At 48.5% G+C, this 17,737-nt stretch overlaps 1 protein-coding gene across 6 annotated transcripts in view; it reads left to right on the top strand.

Annotated features, from left to right (window-relative positions):
* TANC2 (tetratricopeptide repeat, ankyrin repeat and coiled-coil containing 2) overlaps positions 1-17,737 on the top strand; it is a 2,511,073-nt gene that overhangs the window by 2,276,671 nt on the left and 216,665 nt on the right. For all 6 annotated transcript variants that reach the window (XM_078645079.1, XM_078645083.1, XM_078645080.1 and 3 more), the window contains one exon: positions 10,928-11,164. In XM_078645079.1, the coding sequence (XP_078501205.1) occupies positions 10,928-11,164 (237 nt within the window). The remainder of the gene's footprint in view (positions 1-10,927; positions 11,165-17,737) is intronic.

Below are 17,737 nucleotides of genomic sequence, written 5' to 3'. Positions count from 1 at the left end.
ATGGGTGCCAGACATCTGGTCCAAATTCGGAGGGTCCTGGGAGTTTAGGGAACCAAATACCTCGGGTGGCTCCGGTAGATTACCTAAACAGGAGTGGCATGTTGTGTAGATTAAATCAATATTGTGCGGCGTATAGGCCATATGACGTACGGCTCCAGGGACCCGGTAGTGGGCTTTAATGGTACCTGGTCGTAGAGCTGCTGGGGCTCATGGCCGGACCAAACAGCGGGGAGCAGCACAATAGAACGCCGGTGTACTTCCTTAGCCGGATGTGACCCATGTACACAACCAAGGACCTGCCTACTTTAACCACCTCCTGAACTTCCACTAACCGTCGAGAAGACTACGCTTCGCCACCTTTTCACATGCCCATACTCCCCTCATCTACCGAAGCAGAAGTGGAGAATGCTCCTTCTCCCACATCACAGCAAAGACCTGGAACAACCTCCCCATGCAACTCTGGACCATCACCTCACTTCCGGAATTCTGAATGGCCCCCAAGACCTGGCTGTTTGAATAAGCCTCCGGATCCTGCAAGCGCCTGGATAACCTATTGGGTGATTACCTGCGCTTTATGAATTCTGATTGGTTTTTGAAAATATTTGCAGCTGTTTTTATATTTTTATGTTAATATGTAGTTTCAGTTTTGCAGTTTGATTTTGAAATCTTAGAAGTTGTTGCATGTGGCACTGTCCCCGGAATACCTCACTAGATATGCCAACTGGATGTTATTTATTTATGCAAACATTGATATTTGACCTATCAGTCACACTCTAAAGCACACCCACAAGAGCTTGCCCTACGATAGGGCATTTTTTTCAGGAATGACGTTAAATAGCAGGAAGCACCGCTTGAAATAAAGGATCACATTTTGGAATTATTCCCTCCCTATTCTCTTCCTTGGTGTCCAAGTAAAATATATTTTTCTAGCACCTAAACCAATAGCTATCCAGGGTTTCTCACAGAAGGGCAAAATAGTTTCAAAGTGTAGCAGTGGCTAGGCCACGTAAGGTGCCTTATTGCATATCAAGTTTGCTGTCTGCCAAATTTTAACCCCTTGCAGTCTTGGTAGTGAATTGTTATAATGAGAAGTTGGTTATCGACCAAAAGCTTACTGAGAGAGGAGTGAATGGTTTGGTTCAGGGCCTAACTTGGTGGCTGCTCGTGAGTCAGCCATTGCTGTTGCTGCCCTTAATCCAATAATGCGTGCATTGCAAATGATTTCAAAGATGGAGACATAAGTTCTCATTACGAAATGATTGAAGATGTTAGACTGGTTAGGTGTGGAGATGAACCGGGTCTTTAGATGAGCTCAGTATCCAAGTCCTTTCCAAAATTGCGTGCAGAAGCTGAGCCGCAGTAATATGATTAGTTTTGTTTTCCAGTAGCCTTGGTGTTGGCAAGGTGGTTTACTTTCATGATCCTGCGAGGAATTATGTCAAATGTTTTATTTGCTAAATCCCTTTGCTTGGAACCAGCATATTGCTGTGGCCAACGACAGGCAAAGGCCTAAGCTGTGCCAGTTTTGACACACCTATTTTTTATTTGTTTTGCAAAACATGTATTTTTGAAGAAAAAAAAGCGTGGGCCTTCTGTTGTTTCACTCAACGTGAGATTTAAAATATGCTGTGAAGCAGTCCTTCAGCTGCCAGTATTGTGTGTATATATTGTTACCTTAAGGCTATTGCAAGAGCAGGGTTTTTAAGGGGATGTGTCTGGCTGCTCTACTCATGATAGAAAAACTTGTATTAATGTGTTTCTTCAGCAGTTTAATTCACAATAAAGGTTAATGCTGTTCATTCTCATCATTGGTTACGTTTTACGTGGGGATCATTATAATTTCTCGTATGACTGTTACATCGGCTCCCCGACTAAAACATATGCCCATTTCTCAGACCCCCTATCTACCAATCATGCTTCACCGTATTGACTCTGTGATTTGCTGAGGACAGTCTGGTTTGTATGTTTGACATAAATGGATAATTTGGTTAGTGATCACCAAGTCATTCTAACGAACAAGTTACTTACCTTCGGTAACGCTTTTTCTGGTAGATACAGTATCTGCCTGTGGATTCCTCACCTTGTGAATATCCCCCTTGCGTCCGCAACATTCGGAAATTCTTTTCGTAGCCTCGCGCCGACGTGGACTTGGACGTCATAGAGACACGGCATCGCACGTGACTCCGCTGACGTCACCGACGCCTATAATAGGCCCACGCCGGCGTGATGACATCAGTTCCGCCCTTTTTCCGTGCCTTCGAGGCACACGGACGGACCAATGACAGTAGAAATATACATAGCATACACAGTACACGATAGTCAAAGTAACACACACAGTGTAAAGTCAATGCAAGAAAACATTTGAAATAACCCATTTTCTTTGACCATAAAACAAATACAAAACAGTTATTCTGGTATAGAAGAGTGGACTACGGGGAGGGGGGTGGGTCAGTGAGGAATCCACAGGCAGATACTATATCTACCAGAAAAAGCGTTACCGAAGGTAAGTAACTTGTTCTTCTGATAGATACATCTGCCAGTGGATTCCTCACCTTGTGAATAGATTCCCACAGCAGTCCCCACTCCCTGAGGAGGGCGTCCACTCTCCTAAACCAGAAAATCCTGGAGGACAGAGCGCGCAAAGTGGCCGTCCCTCCTCACCCCAGAGTCCAAGCAGTAATGCTTCGCAAAAGTGTGGAGGGAGGACCAAGTTGCGGCCCTACAAATATCCTCTACAGGAACACCTCTAGACAAAGCCGAGGTTGACGACTTAGCTCTTGTAGAATGAGCCCTTATACCCTCTGGAGGTTCCTTACCGGCCAAAGAGTAGCAGATCTTTATACAGAGGATGATCCATCTTGAAAGAGTTCTTTTATGAACCGCTCTTCCTTTCTTGCAGCCAGCAAACCCAATGAAGAGCTGGTCATCCACACGACAGTCTTTAGTTCTGTCCAGATAAAAAGACACCGCCCTCCTAGGGTCCAGACGGTGTAACCTCTCCTCCTCCTTAAAAGGGTGAGGGGGAGGATAAAAGGTAGGGAGGGTAATGAATTGTCCTAGGTGAAAGAGAGTCACCACCTTAGGGAGAAAAGCAGCCCTGGTCCTAAGAACCATTCGATCAGCATGAATGGTCAAGAAAGGGGGCTTGCAACTAAGAGCTTGAAGCTCACTTACCCTCCTTGCCGAGGTAATTGCAACCAGGAAGACTGTCTTAAAAGTCAAAAGCCTCATAGGACACTTGTGTAAGGGCTCAAAGGGAGCACCCATCAAGTATGATAAGACAAGATTTAAGTCCCATTGAGGCACAATAAAGGGAGTATGAGGGAATTTATTAGTGAGACCCTTCAAAAATCTTAAAACTACTGGAGATTTGAAAAGAGAAGGCTGGTCCGGCAAACATATAAACGCCGACAAAGCCGAGAGATAACCCTTAACTGTGGCAACAGCAAGCCCTTGCTGCGCCAAAGAGAGAGAAAACTGGAGAATATCAGATAAATAGGCTTTCAAAGGGTCTACAGACTTCTCCCCGCACCAGATGACAAATCTAGACCACCTATACGAATAGATGGACTTAGTGGAGTCACGTCTAGCGGAAAGAATGACATCCACCACATTGTGTGGGAGAGAAAAAGAGTTCAGGTTGCCCCATTCAAACTCCAGGCATGAAGGTGTAATGTCTGGAGGTGGGGGTGTAGAACCTGCCCATCCATCTGAGAGAGGAGGTCTGCCCTGTGAGGGAGACGGAGCGGCGGGTGAGAGGAGAGGTGGAGAAGATCCGAGTACCACACCCTTCTTGGCCAATCCGGGGCGACCAATATGACTTGGGCCCGGTCTTGGCGAATCTTCCTCAGAACCCGAGGAATCAAGGGTATGGGAGGAAATGCGTAAAGGAGTTGACTTCCCCAACTCAACTGAAACGCATCCCCCAAAGCTCCTTTCATCGGATACTGGAGTCTGCATAATGACGGGCAGTGAGCATTCTCGCGAGTGGCGAACAGGTCCACCTGAGGAGTCCCCCACGTCCGAAAGACGTGAAGAACCACCTCCGGGTGAAGCCTCCACTCGTGGTCGGCAGAGAACTGCCGACTGAGGCTGTCTGCACGCACGTTCAGAACTGCGGCCAGATGATTTGCCATCAGACAAATCTGATGGTCCTGAACCCAGGACCAGAGGCGCAGAGCCTCTCTGCAGAGACACTGCAACCCCACTCCTCCCTGCTTGTTGATATACCACATCGCGGTCGTGTTGTCGGTCAGGACTTGAACCGACCGACCGCGAAGGGAAGGGAGGAAGGCCTTGAGCGCCAAACGTATCGCCCGCAATTCCAGAAGGTTGATATGAAGCAACCTTTCCTCTGGAGACCAAAGACCCTTGACCTCCAGGTCCCCCAGATGAGCACCCCACCCTAGAGTGGATGCATCCGTTATCACTGTGGCCACCGGAGGAGGCATTTGAAAAGGCTTCCCCTGAGACAGGTTGCCTTCCACGCCCCACCAAGACAGATCCGCTGCAGTTTCTCTGGAGATCCTCACTGACTCCCTGAGATCTCTGTTGTGTTGATACCACTGCCTGCGGAGGCACCACTGGAGCGCCCTCATGTGCCAGCGTGCATGGTTGACCAACAGAATGCAGGAAGCCATCAGACCGAGCAGGCGAAGGACCTTCAGGACTGGAACGACCGCTCCATTGTAAAATAAAGGAATCATTTCCTGTATGTCGCGAATCCTTTGAGGAGGAGGGAATGCACGACATACAGTTGTGTCCAGTACAGCACCTATTAACAGGATGCGCTGGGAGGGCACCAGGTGAGACTTGGGTACATTTATCGAAAAACACAACCTGTACAACAACTGGGTTGTCTCTTGCAGATGCTGGAGCACTCTCTCCGACGACTCTGCTTTGATCAGCCAGTCGTCCAAATAGAGGAATACCGGAATCCCCGACCTTCTGAGATGTGCTGCCACCACCGCCATCACCTTGGTAAAGACTTGAGGCGCAGTAGTAATTTCAAAAGGAAGGACCGCTAACTGAAACTTCCTGTGCGACTTCAGGATTGGGATGTGAAAGTACGCATCCTGCAAGTCGAGTGACACCATCCAGTCTTCTTCCAACAGCGCTTGAAGAACCTGAGCAAGGGTGAGCATCTTGAATTTCTCTTGTTTTAGATAGAGATTCAAGATCCTGAGATCCAGGATTGGACGAAGTCTGCCATCCTTCTTGGGAATCAGGAAATACCGGGAGTAGCATCCCAGACCCCTTTCCTGCTCTGGGACCACCTCTATCGCACCCTTTCTTAATAGAGTCTGAACCTCCTCCTGCAGGAGTAACAGGTGTTCCTCCGTGCAAAAACCTTGGCAAGGAGGGTAATTGGAAGGGAATTACCGAAAGGGAAGGGCATACCCATTTTCTACGAGATTGAGAACCCAAAGATCTGATGTAACCGATTCCCAATCCTGTAGAATATGGGTAAGCCGACCCCCCACTGGACCCACATGATCCTGAATGGCGGATCTAGGGCTGCTTTTCTGTGGCTGGAGGGTTGGGGGAGGTGGAGGAGGAAGAGGCCTGACGTCCACGAGAACACGCTCTTTGCTTTCCCCTGTAAGAGCTGTACATGGAATTTTGCTGCTGCTGTTGTTGTTGCTGCTGTTGTTGTTGCTGCTGCTGACCTTGTCGGTAATTCCGAAAGGAAGAACGTCCAAAACCTCTGAACTTCCTGACCGAAGAACCCCTGATCTGGAGACCTAAAGATTTAGCAGTCGCCCTACTGTCTTTAAATCTCTCCAGGGCCGTATCAGCCTTCTTGCCAAAGAGGCCAGATCCATAAAACGGCAGATCCAGCAAAGCAGCTTGAACATCTGCCGAAAAGTCTGAGGATTTCAGCCAAGCTGATCTTCTAGTGGCAACCGCAGTGCCCATGATGCGTGCCACCGAGTCCGCAGTGTCCAGGCCACTCTGTATCACCTGGCGTGCCGCAGCCTGTGCATCTGATATTACCTCCTCAAACTCCATCCTGTTGGCATCAGGAATCTTAGGAGCTAAAGTACGCATAGTATCCATAAGGGCATGCACATACCTCCCCATTAGGCAAGTGGCATTAGTTGACTTCAACGCCATACTTGCAGAGGAGAAGGTCTTTTTAGCCACCTGATCCTGTTTCTTTGCCTCTTTATCCCCGGGGACCTGAGGAAAGGCACTCACATTCTTTTTGGAACAGGCTGCTTGTATGACTAAACTCTCTGGTGATGGATGAGACGTCAAAAAAGCAGGGTCTTCAGATGCAACCCAGTACCTTCTCGCCATACTCCTGGATACTATAGGAGCTGACAGTGGTTTTTTCCACACCTCCAAAATGGGTTCCGTTAAGGCATCATTAAACGGAAGCAATGGTTCTACCACAGAGCTAGGCGAATGCAAAACTTCTGTAAGGAGATTGGACTTAAACTCCACAGTTGGCAATGTCAATTGTAGAAGTTCCGCCGCCTTCCTCATCACCACATGATAAGGCAGAACGTCCTTAGAAGGTGTATCTGAGCCTGAAGGCAACTCCCACTCTGGAGAGAAATCCAGGCTTCCAGCGTCATCCAGATCCTCAAAACAGTCCTCCTCCAGTTCAACTTCCTCCATATCAGGATGTAACTCTATATACCATTGCTCTTCCAAAAGGCGTTGTGCTTCCCTTCTGGACCTCTCCTTTACATGCAGCTGGATCCACCAACGGCTCCGACGGAGCCGGGATCGACGCCGGTATCGAATCCGATGGCTCGGAGGGATGCCCTCGAGGTCGAACTGGAGCGGGCGACGCCGGAGCCGGCGTCGACGACCTCGGCGGAGCCGGAATTTGCCATGGCGGCGTCGGAGCCGGCATATAGGGCATGAATGGAGCAGGAGGATAGGAGTGAGGAACTCCTAAATTGAAAGCCAGAGGACCCATGGGACCCAAAGGTGCGCCAGAGGGGTACCACGCCCTTGAAAAGACACCATACATAGCGTTCAAAAACGCCGATGGGTCCTGGCCTGGGGCTGGAAAGGGTGGCTGGAAACCCTCAGGCTGGTCTTGTGGAGGGTTCGGATTCGGCTCTTCGACAGGCGCAGAATCCACATCCACCTGAACCTCTTCCCCATCTCGGGCCGGGGACGGCGCCGGAGAGGGATTCGAAGCCGGAATCGGCGACTGTACCCGCGACTCCGAAGGCGAGGCCTCACCTTCATGATCCGAGACATCCAGCGTAACCACCTTAGAACGAACCTTCGTCGGTGACCTCGACCTCGGGCCCGACTCCTTACCGGAACGACGTCGGGACTCATGCCTCTTCTTCTTATGCTTCCTTCTCGACTTCGAAGCATGGTCTGAAGCGGACCTCGAAGACGACTCCTCTCGAGATCTGGATCTTGACTTGTACCTCGACCTCACCTTTCGAGAACGAGACCTCGAAGATTTTCCTTTCCCAGCCTTCAGCTTCGCTACCAGGAGTTTTGTCTCTCTCTCCCTCAGGGCCTTCGAGTTCATCTTCCGACAAGATGAACATCCATCCACATCGTGATCAGAGCTCAAACACCAAATGCAGTCCTCGTGCGGGTCAGTTATGGACATCATTTTCCCGCACTCCCTGCAGGGCTTGAAGCCGGTCTTCTTTGACGACATCGTCGAAGAGAAAAGAAACAAAGAAGCAGAAAGTGGTAACAAAAAGGCAACAAAGTACCAAATGGCTACTGAGATTCCCGAAACCGTTAGCGTAGATGTGAGAAGTTGGCCTGATGTGCAGTGTTCACTATTCTAGTGATCACTATATATCAGTCCAAACAACCCTTATTGATGATTGGTTGTAAGTCAACCTTATAGACCAGCTATCCTAGTAGCATGGATACGAGCAGTCTAAGGCTAAGACTCTAGAGGGCGTGTTAAGCCAGCTGTTTTACCATCACATTACCCCTTGAACACCCAGTGAAAGGACACCACACAAGTGTTATGAAAATAAACAGTGTATTTATTATAATCACAACAACCCTGTACTCTTTATGAGGACAGGGTGCTAGGCACACAACAAAACTCTTACGAAAATACTTTTCAGTTAGCACGTTACACAAATGCCCGAGGGGCACGAAAAACCATATACACTAAAAGTGGAATGCGAATTACTAGCAGGTAAGTAACAGTTCTAATAGGCTTTGGAATCGCTAGGACTGGACTAGGGAATCGTTAGATTACTACTAGGAGGCCCAGGGGACTCGGGTGCAGAGTGTGCACTCTCACGCGGGATGCGGGACAAAGTCTATGGAGGCTAGTAAAGGCAAAGTTAGTGTTCACGGGCGAACCCGACCTGGTAGGAAGAAAACGACAGTGGATCCTGACCCTAGGATAGTGAGGCTATGCTGGGACACCGAAGTGCCGAAGTTACCTAGCCCAGGGGCTGCAGCTGCATAGGTCTGAAAAGACGTCGGGGATCTCGTTGCCGGACCAGGAGCCTGGAAGGAAGAAGTTGCTGGCAGGCGACCAGTGAAGGAAAGTTCGATGGATCCAAGCCTGGATCAAGGAAGAAGAAACCTGAAAGCAGAGGGGACCAAGTTCTTGAATCACTAGCCAGTGATTAAGTGGGCACCAGGATGGCACCGGGCGAAGTCACCGCAGTCAGGTGAGTGGGCACTGCTGGGCTCTGCAGTCTCTCGGACCAGGAGGCGTTGTCGGCGACCAGGATGGAGGTGCGAGCTGTCCCACGAAGGATGAAGTCGTTGGCGTCGAAGTTACCCAGGATTGGGCAACAAGCCTTGGCTAATTCAAGCCCACGCGGTGGACTCAAAATGGCGTCTTGAGTGGACCAGGAGGGTCCAGGGTGCTCCTCTTCTGGAAGGGAGCAAGGGCCAGTCTGGAGCAACCAGACCAGCAGCAGAAATGTCGTCGGGCGTCGTCAGGAAGGCCACAAGCCAGCGGGCTAGTAGCCAAACAACGCGGTGAGCAGTAAAAAGCAGAAGGGCCCCACGCAGATCGTGGAGATGCTGGGGGGCTGCTCTTCGGTGCTGGAGCTGCTCAGGGTGGGGGCTTCTCGGACCCCAAAGCACTCACCAGGAAATTACTCGGTGGGCTTGCTGTGCAGAAGTCGTGCAGTCTTGGCGATGGCCGGTCCCTCGAGGTCTCGTCGCACCCACGGTTCTCAGCTGGGCTGTAGAGGTGGGTAGAGGTCAGAGGTGCCAGGGAAGCCGGGTCTCGTCGAGCTGGGCAGTCGGATTCCGGAGGAAGGACGTGCAGCAGACCGCAGTGTTCTTAGATGGTGCCTGCGGAGGCAGGGTGACTACTCCTTAGCCACAAGGGAGAATCTTGAGGAAGAAATTGTGAAGTCCTTTCGTGGAAAGTGGTATCTTGATTCCAAAGATGATCTGATTTGGAAGGGGGCCAGTCTCTACCTTTATCTGGGAAAAAGGGGCTGGCACGCGACTAGGTCCTGCCCTATGGGTGGGACCAGGAGGGGGGTGGTTACACCCACTTCCTTGGCGGGCTTTTCCCCAGCACAGGGTCTGGAGTGACCCTGGAACTGGTTCCAGCCAGCCTATGCACAGTGAGCACCGGGGTGCCACGTGCAGTCACCTTCCTCTAAAGCCCTGCCTACCTACAATACACAAAACCCTGTCTGGGACGGTGCTGGCACCGCCCCTGGCAGGAAACCCTTTGTCCTTATCTCCTGCTCTGGGAGGACTCCCAGCAGCAGGAGGGCAGACTTGTGTCTCGGTGGCAGCATCCATTTTGTGGATGCTAAGGCTCTGTCTGACTTTTAACCGGGTTATAGGTTACAGGCATGTCGTGTCCCTCTAGAAGGGTGGAATGCTAACCCCGTCGCCAGAATTGGCGAGGGGTTAGTATTCCAATTCGTATGACACCTTACTCGACATGTTTTGATAAAGCGATACCAGAGTTGGCACATAACCGCGAGGATTATAATGCACTTAAGAGTATATGGTATGCGATATCATGGAAACGGCTAAGGGATAGATCCCGAAAGCCGCAGACAGGCTCAGCTCATGCCAGAGCACCATCTCACACGATTCCACGCACTCTGCCTTCAGGATTGTTAAGGCCTGCCATAGGAGTGACTGATAGGAGATCTGTGTGTCCATTTTAGGGTTAGATATAGGCATACTATATCTAAAGCAAAGGGTGAGTACACCACCTTGCCCCAGCTGTCGTGCAGCCAGTTGTGTCAGTTTTAGTTAGTCAATCCAGGGGTGGCATAATACATGCTTCAGCCCCTGGGAGACTTCTGGGTGCACCTCAGCCCTGGGTACAGGGACTTGGAGAGGGCCCAGTGCCAATTCAGTACCTGAGTACAATTTGGATAGAGAGAACAGCTAGGCTGTGGGTCTGATTAGCAGGCCCACAGCCAGGGAAAGTCGTAAACCAGTGCAGCAAAAAGCAAAAATCTGGGTGATCATAGGATTGCAGACCCTACTCTCCTACAGTAGACGACGCGGAAAAAAGGGAACTGATATCATCACGCCGGCGTGGGCCTATTATATGCGTCGGTGACGTCAGCGGAGTCGCGGGCGATGCCTGTCTCTATGATGTCCAAGTCCACGTCGGCGCGAGGCTATGAAAAGAATTTCCGAATGTTGCTGACGCAAGGGGGATATTCACAAGGTGAGGAATCCCCTGGCAGATGTATCTATCAGAAATGAGACTACTACAATTCCTAGGCCACTCAGTAGATGCATTTCCTAGGAGCTGTGAGTGTTCTATCTAAAGCACTTACAGTTTAGCAGATTATATCAGATCTTGGGTGTAATGTTAGTCAATTACTAGTACTCAGTAGGTGGTCGAGATATTCATTTGTTCAATGCAAAGTAAGAAAACTGTAGTCTTTATTTAAGTAAAACTTTTTAGGCTATAAAGTACCTTCAAATGCCATCTAGTTGATGCCTAATTATCTTCTTTTTCTAGGTGAGCCGACTCCTGATTCTGGGTGGAGCAAACATCAACTACCGCACAGAGGTTCTCAACAATGCTCCAATATTGTGTGTCCAGGCTCACCTCGGCTATCCTGAGATGGTGGCCTTGTTGCTGGAGTTTGGTGCTAATGTGGATGCCTCCTCGGAGAGTGGTTTGACCCCTCTTGGGTATGCTGCTGCAGCTGGACATTTGAGCATTGTTATGCTGCTGTGCAAGAAGCGATCCAAGGTAATGGGAGCTTCATGGTGTGGATATGTCCAAAAAACTATACTGCTGCGGTATTGATTTTTAATGTTTTTGCTTATAGGATGGGAAGTGTCAAAGTACTTGGAAGTCATGGATATAGTACAGAACAAGTTTGTGTAGGCTTCATTACATGCCCACAATTAGAATTGCCACTGATAAATAAGCTAGGTGAGATTGAGTGCCTTTACTCTTCAAATTTACCATTGACAATCCCTAAAATAAACTCATGGACCATAGTCAGATGGATGAGTAGAGACCCTATCATCCTGGAGCAACGAACTACTTGTTCTCGAATATACCTCTTTTTAATGCCTTCGTTTTCCCCGCAGGTAATTACAACATGGTCGTTACAATGACCGCGTTGTACCCGCGCATACCATTAGCCCACAAGTCCTAACACCGACTTACGGAGGGGGGCGCTGGATGTTGGAATAGTATAATTTACTATTCCAACTCCAGTCTGTGCGGACAGTAGGGAAGGTGTTGGATTTTATATCCAACACCTTCTGCACCCTCCGCAAATCGTTGTTCCGACTTGCAGAGTAATGGTATGCGTGGTTTCAACGCAGTCGTTGTAAAAACTGCATTGTAATTAACTGCGGGGAAAACTTTTTGTGGTAAACATTGTTTACCCTTGTGCTCACATATGCATTCAACTTATTCACATATCGACTATCGGGTAATTATCACCTCTTGACTCAGTTACAGACAAGACAATAGCAAACATCTATGTATCAGACAAAAGACACATCGAAATGACATGAAGTGAGAGAAAAATAGTCACAAGTAATAGTAGGCAATGGAGAATTGACACAGCTGTGTTTAGAGATCCAGTCCTCAACAAAGAAATTGTGGATCAGACATTTATATACTTTAAAGCTAGCAATCAGTAAGATATATCCTTAGTCACAGTATGGAACGCCTTTAAAGCAATGATGAGAGGAATTGCCCTGGGGATGACAGCTGGGAGAGGGGGTGAAAGAAGACTTCTGAAATATAAATTAACAGGTCAGCTAAAAGAAGTAGAGCAAGCAGACAAAAGAAAACCCACTGAGATTACCTCGACAATAGTAAAGCATAGAGGCCAGTTTAGTCATCTAAGAAAGATCGGGGCAGAAACAGCTATACTGGGAAATGGACAGAAGTTTTATGAGGGGGGGGGGGGAACCAGCGTGGAATATTGTTAGCCAAGAACATCTGACACCAACAGGGGTAAAATATAAATAGCCAGGTTAAAACCCCCATAGGGAACCTGGGCGATCTGGGAAAAAGATAAATGGAACAACGGACCACTTGGAGAGCCATTGTGCTTGTGGGCTAAAAGATCATAAGGGTATGCTTAACTAGCCCCTTATAAGGTATAAGGAAACGGCTCAATCTTTACATTTTATCTTCATCCCACAACAGGACACCCATGCAGCTGACTTACTCAATTAATGCAGACATATTAGGTAACACAGACCCTGGCAGATTCTGATCACCCTTGATCCCTACACCTGGAAAGCAGGCAGATCATTGTATTTCATTCTGGTCATGTGCCGTATTAAACAATTACGCTAAGCTGTTCACTAAATTCTTAGCTAAGAGACTGATCGATGCAGATACAGTTACATTTACCCAAAATACGTAAAGCAGAAATGTTAGAAGCATAGCCCACATCTCATAGAGATGACCCAAAATCTACTTTAAATCCTGGTATCTCTAGATGCTGAGAGAGCATTAAGTCAAGTGAGCTGTGGGATTTGATGCACTGGGTATTTGCCAGTCTTAGAGTCCCCAAGTCAGCTATCAAGATAAATAGTGGGAAAACAAAAGATTTCTCTATTCACATGGGTACTAGGCAGGACTGTTCTCGCCCTTCCTTTGTGACTTGGTGATAAAGCCAGATCCCGTGAACACCGCAGTAGGTTAGAAGGGCGAGCGGCTAGCCTTGAGGAATGTTTGACTACAGGCACCGCCCCCTCCGGGATCTTTGAAATCTACTACAAACATGTAGCCTGTGTATATATCAGACGTTGGATTCGTAAGTACGGTTATACCACTGCATGTACAGCACACCTTAGCGAGTGAGCTGTAAAAATACACGTGGCTTATTTTTGGCACAGCACCATTTTTTCACATTGAATGGTCCTGAAGAAAGCCTCGAAAATGTTTCATGAGGCTGAAACATGTCGACCAGTACTTCATAGATAATGAAGACCAATTTGCTAGTCTTCACTTTATCCTCCTGTTCTCTTCTAAACATGTCCTGGGCCGCTGAGAATAAAAAAAATGTTAGCAAGGAGTCCCAGAGGCATTTTTAACCTCACCACACCTTTGTTTCAGCACCAGTCACACAAAAACAAAATCCGCTCCGCTGTAATTCAGGCATCGAAGCACAGCTGGGCTGCCTAGCTGGGAACCCGATGATGAAGCATTTCACCAACTAGGTTGGTGGGTGAAGGTTCTTCTTCAAAACCCTAGTGGTTCTTGGCACTCCAAGATTTATAGAAGAGTCGACATTGCTTAAGGTTTCTTCTGTGGGTCCGTCCATGTTGTTTTTGAGTATTAAGTAGGGGAAAGGGACGCACCCCGTTCATAGTCCTCGCTCTCTCTTTTGTTTCTTGTGATAAAGCGATTAGCCATAAAAATCAGAATCCAAGGCACCATCAAGGTTATACCATTTGAGGAGGAAAAGCCTGTTCCCTGTTTATTTACAGACACGTATTCTAACCCTTGCAGACCCAGAGAGCTCAGGAGCATTGAATGAATTAACAGACTTTGAAAAAGTCTCAAGCTTTAGGGTAAATGTTCAAAATACAGGCATTCTGAATCTTACATTCTCGTAAAGCAAGGTGCTAAAATGATCAGTTCCAGGCTTCATTCAATTGCATATCTAAGATTACACCTAACAAGGAGGGTGGAAAGTTGGAGAGCATATAATTCTCCCAAGTTAGTCACATTCAAGAAGACCAACAAAGCTGGGATGAACTTGGTGTATCTCCTGGCTAAGGCATATAAATGTGTTTTAAAAATTGACCACCAGAGGTGTATTTATTTCATCCTTACCAGTAGCCATACTGTTAGCTGGCATCCAGATGCTTAATGCCCACCTTTTACCATGTGTATGGCCAGAAAGAAAGCCCCATGTAGAAGAAACTTTTACTATAATCTCTGTCTGGGGATGCCTTGTTCTTGTGAAATATAGGGCATTATGTGTAAATACATAATGTTAGAGCGGGCAGCTAGAAAATCTGAGGAAAAATGGATGTCCATGGATAGGGCGGTAGCAGGTAGATGCCTTTGCTAGGGAAATCAAGCCCCCAACAAAACACCTATGTAGCTTTCGCAGTCAAATCAACGCTACAAGTGTATAACCAGGTTGCAGTGACGGGTGGTTTGACAGCTTTCCTACCCACGCTATGCCTCCACACAACACATCGGAGTTCTCCTTGGCAATGGGTAACAAGCATTTACAATGCAACGGTTTCGCCTTTGGAAAAGTTTGAGCTATTGGCATTGTAAATGACAACATTTGTATTTATGTGTTGGTTTTGAAAACAGATAAATAAATGGCATTGTCCTTTACATTGCCAATAGCTCTAACTTTTCCAAAGGCGAAACCGTTGCATTGTAAATGCTTGTTTAGGACTTGTGCCCTGTGAGGCACAGAGCATACAACATGGGGTGTACCCGAAACTACGTCCTCAATTGAAACTTGACTGTATGGACACGTATGGAAGAGGTCTATAAATGTGTGTAGGCACTCAGAAGATGGATGAAGAAAGACTTGCTAGGGAGAAATCATCACGCCGATACAAGAGACTGACCCATTACCAGGGTTAATGCAGGCACAGCCTTTTGAAAAACATGGGTGCCCCGACGGACTGATCCAGAACCCCAAAGGCGGCTATACAGAAGCTCATGGATGAACACATTCTTGAGGCCACAGGTACAAGTTAAGTACAATCTGCTTCCTCACACATGCATCAGAGGTTGGGCATGCACCAGAGACATAACTTGGTTAAGTAAATTCTCATTCCCTATGGGTAAAGCTTATCCGCTACTGGAACCTGCACCCCAGAAGTCACTGTATCCCCTAACTTGCGAAGAGGGGGCTACTCGCAACATGTACCAACCACAAAGGAGACTGCGCAAAGAAACTGGGAGTCAAAAAACAAACTGCACTGTGAAGGCACAGCTACCTCTTACATTTTGTTTGCCTTCAATTCTTGCACAAGTGCCACCATTGCCTACGTAATGTTTGTTTTTGTGTCCTCCATATATTAACGCTTTTGTAACCTGCACACATGTCACTTTTTTCCTCCTGTAATGCACCGTTTGCTATCTCTTGTATTTGTTTGCTCACGATTGTCACTTTTGCCTCATGTAATGTAACGTTTGCTTTTGTAATTTGCTCACTTGTAATGTTCTCATGTATCAGTTCTGTTCCTATTGTGAAGCGCTCTGACACCTTCGGGTAAAGTCCGCGCTATATAAAAATGCATAAATAAATTCAAAGCCCTACGCATACCCCATCCTGCGATGCGCCACCCCAGGGCACACCCGCGTTGCCCTTCGGTGCCCATCTTCCCTCTGCCCTGCATTCCTCTTCTCACCCACACTTCCTCGCCTCTCTAATTGACTTTCACCCCCCGTCGGACCCTGGGACCCTCCCGTGCAGCCGCTCCCCCCAGGCGGACACCCACCTTCCTCCTCGCCCATCAGCTCTTCCCTCCAGGTGCAGCAGAGCAACATCAGCCGGCTGCCCCCCGGCCAGGCTCGGCAGGGGATCGGGGGTCCGGCGCCGGGGGTCTCCCTGCTAGGGGTGTGCCTGCCTCCGTGAGTGTGCACGGGGTGTACGGGGGGGGGGAAGGGAGGGGCGAGAGGGCTGGAATCTCCTGAACGGCAGAAAAGGAGAGCAGGATGGCCAACAGAGGCAGCATCCCTGGGGAGGAGGGATGAGGGTATGTGCTGGGATGAGATGGGAAGGGAACGAGGGGTCGCAGCTCACCGGGAAAGAGGGCATCCCAGGTGAAATGAAGAGACCCCGGGCTGCGAGTAATCAAGAGAGACGAGGAACAGAAAGAAGAGGGGGGTGCAGGGGGAGCCTCAGGGGCAAGCAGGAGCGGGGGGGGTGTAAAGATCGGCGAAGAAGGGGGCTCACGGGACCATCTTGTAACTTAACGTTTGCTTTTGTATTTTGTTCACTTGTAATTTTCTCCTCATGTATCATTACTGTTCGTTCCTATTGTGAAGCGCTCTGACACCTTGGGTAAAGTCCGCGCTATATAAGAACGCATACAATAAAATAAATAAATGTAAAAAAAACTGTTAGCTTCTTTCACGCTTCACCTGAGTTTACGTGCTTTGTTGCATGCAGACGCCCTGTGCGAAGAGTATGCACTATCTTGTGCGATCGCCCACTGGATGCCAAGGCAAAACAACACCGGAAAACGCTCTAACCCAAACACCCGCACAGCTCCCGCTTCCAGAGGCAGCCTCCGCCTCTTAAACCGCTCGAACCAATCGGAATAGAAATTTAAAATCACCCATAGGGGACGAAGAGTGTCTGACAGGGATTGGGTGGCTGTCCTGGCCCACAACGTCTGTAATTGGTTAGTCTAGAGAAAAGCCAGCCTCTAGGAAATGTATTAAAAAAAACAAGCACCTACGAAGACACAGGGGGCGGGAGAGGACACGGACGGCGGGAGGAGGGCGGGAGAGGGGCGGGAGAGGACACGAACGGCGGGAGGGGGGCGGGAGAGGACATAGCCATGAGCTGGTCCCACCAATAGCCTGGTGAACCAGCCTCCTAGGCGCACAAGTGTTGATCACTCTCCAACATAGACACAAAATAAACTCCCTGTAAATAGAAAGCTCAGTTCGTTTTATGCCCAGATCAATGCTTAGCAATTACAAATTTTGAAGGAGGTATTGGGGAAATTATCTTTTCCTTGAGCACTTTCTTATTCCCTCATTACAGAACCCCATCCTCTAAATTACGAGCAGGCAAGGGTCTAACGTAGCCTCTCAAACCTTCAAAGGTCAGCATAAGCCAATGAATATCTGCGAGACGTGAAAGACTCGGGACCAGCATCACATTCTGGGGCGGGGGTGTATTTTGCTTTAACCCACTGCGAGCAGCCACTCCTCTGTGAATATACGGTGATTCCTTCCACAATACCCCACTCCTCTGTGAATCTACGGGGATTCCTTCCACAATACCCCACTCACTGCACCTGCCGCTGCCCCTCTTTCCTGCCCCACTCTCTGATACCTTAAGGTCCGCAGGCGGTGGGGCCGTTGTTGCAGAGGCGCTGAAAACACGCCACAGAAGCAGTAGCATAGGGAGAAACAGTGTAGCTTCCATCTTCAGCCAGCAAGCAACAAACAAATGCAGAAGCCCAGGGCGTACGTTTAGTAACGAGCAGCCCCCGCTGCCAACTGTTACAGGACCCTTGCTGGCTGTAGTGTAAGTATTCCCAAAGCCAAACAGTGAATAAGAGTAGGCGTGCATAAACACTGCGTTTAGTATGCATGTTGGCGGCCATATTGGAATAGACTGATGAAAAC

This window comes from Lissotriton helveticus, chromosome 5_1 (assembly GCF_964261635.1).
Source record: "Lissotriton helveticus chromosome 5_1, aLisHel1.1, whole genome shotgun sequence".
Taxonomy (NCBI): Eukaryota; Metazoa; Chordata; class Amphibia; order Caudata; family Salamandridae; genus Lissotriton; species Lissotriton helveticus.
The sequence above is the reverse complement of the archived record's forward strand: the minus strand, read 5'-3'. Positions and strand labels throughout refer to the sequence as shown.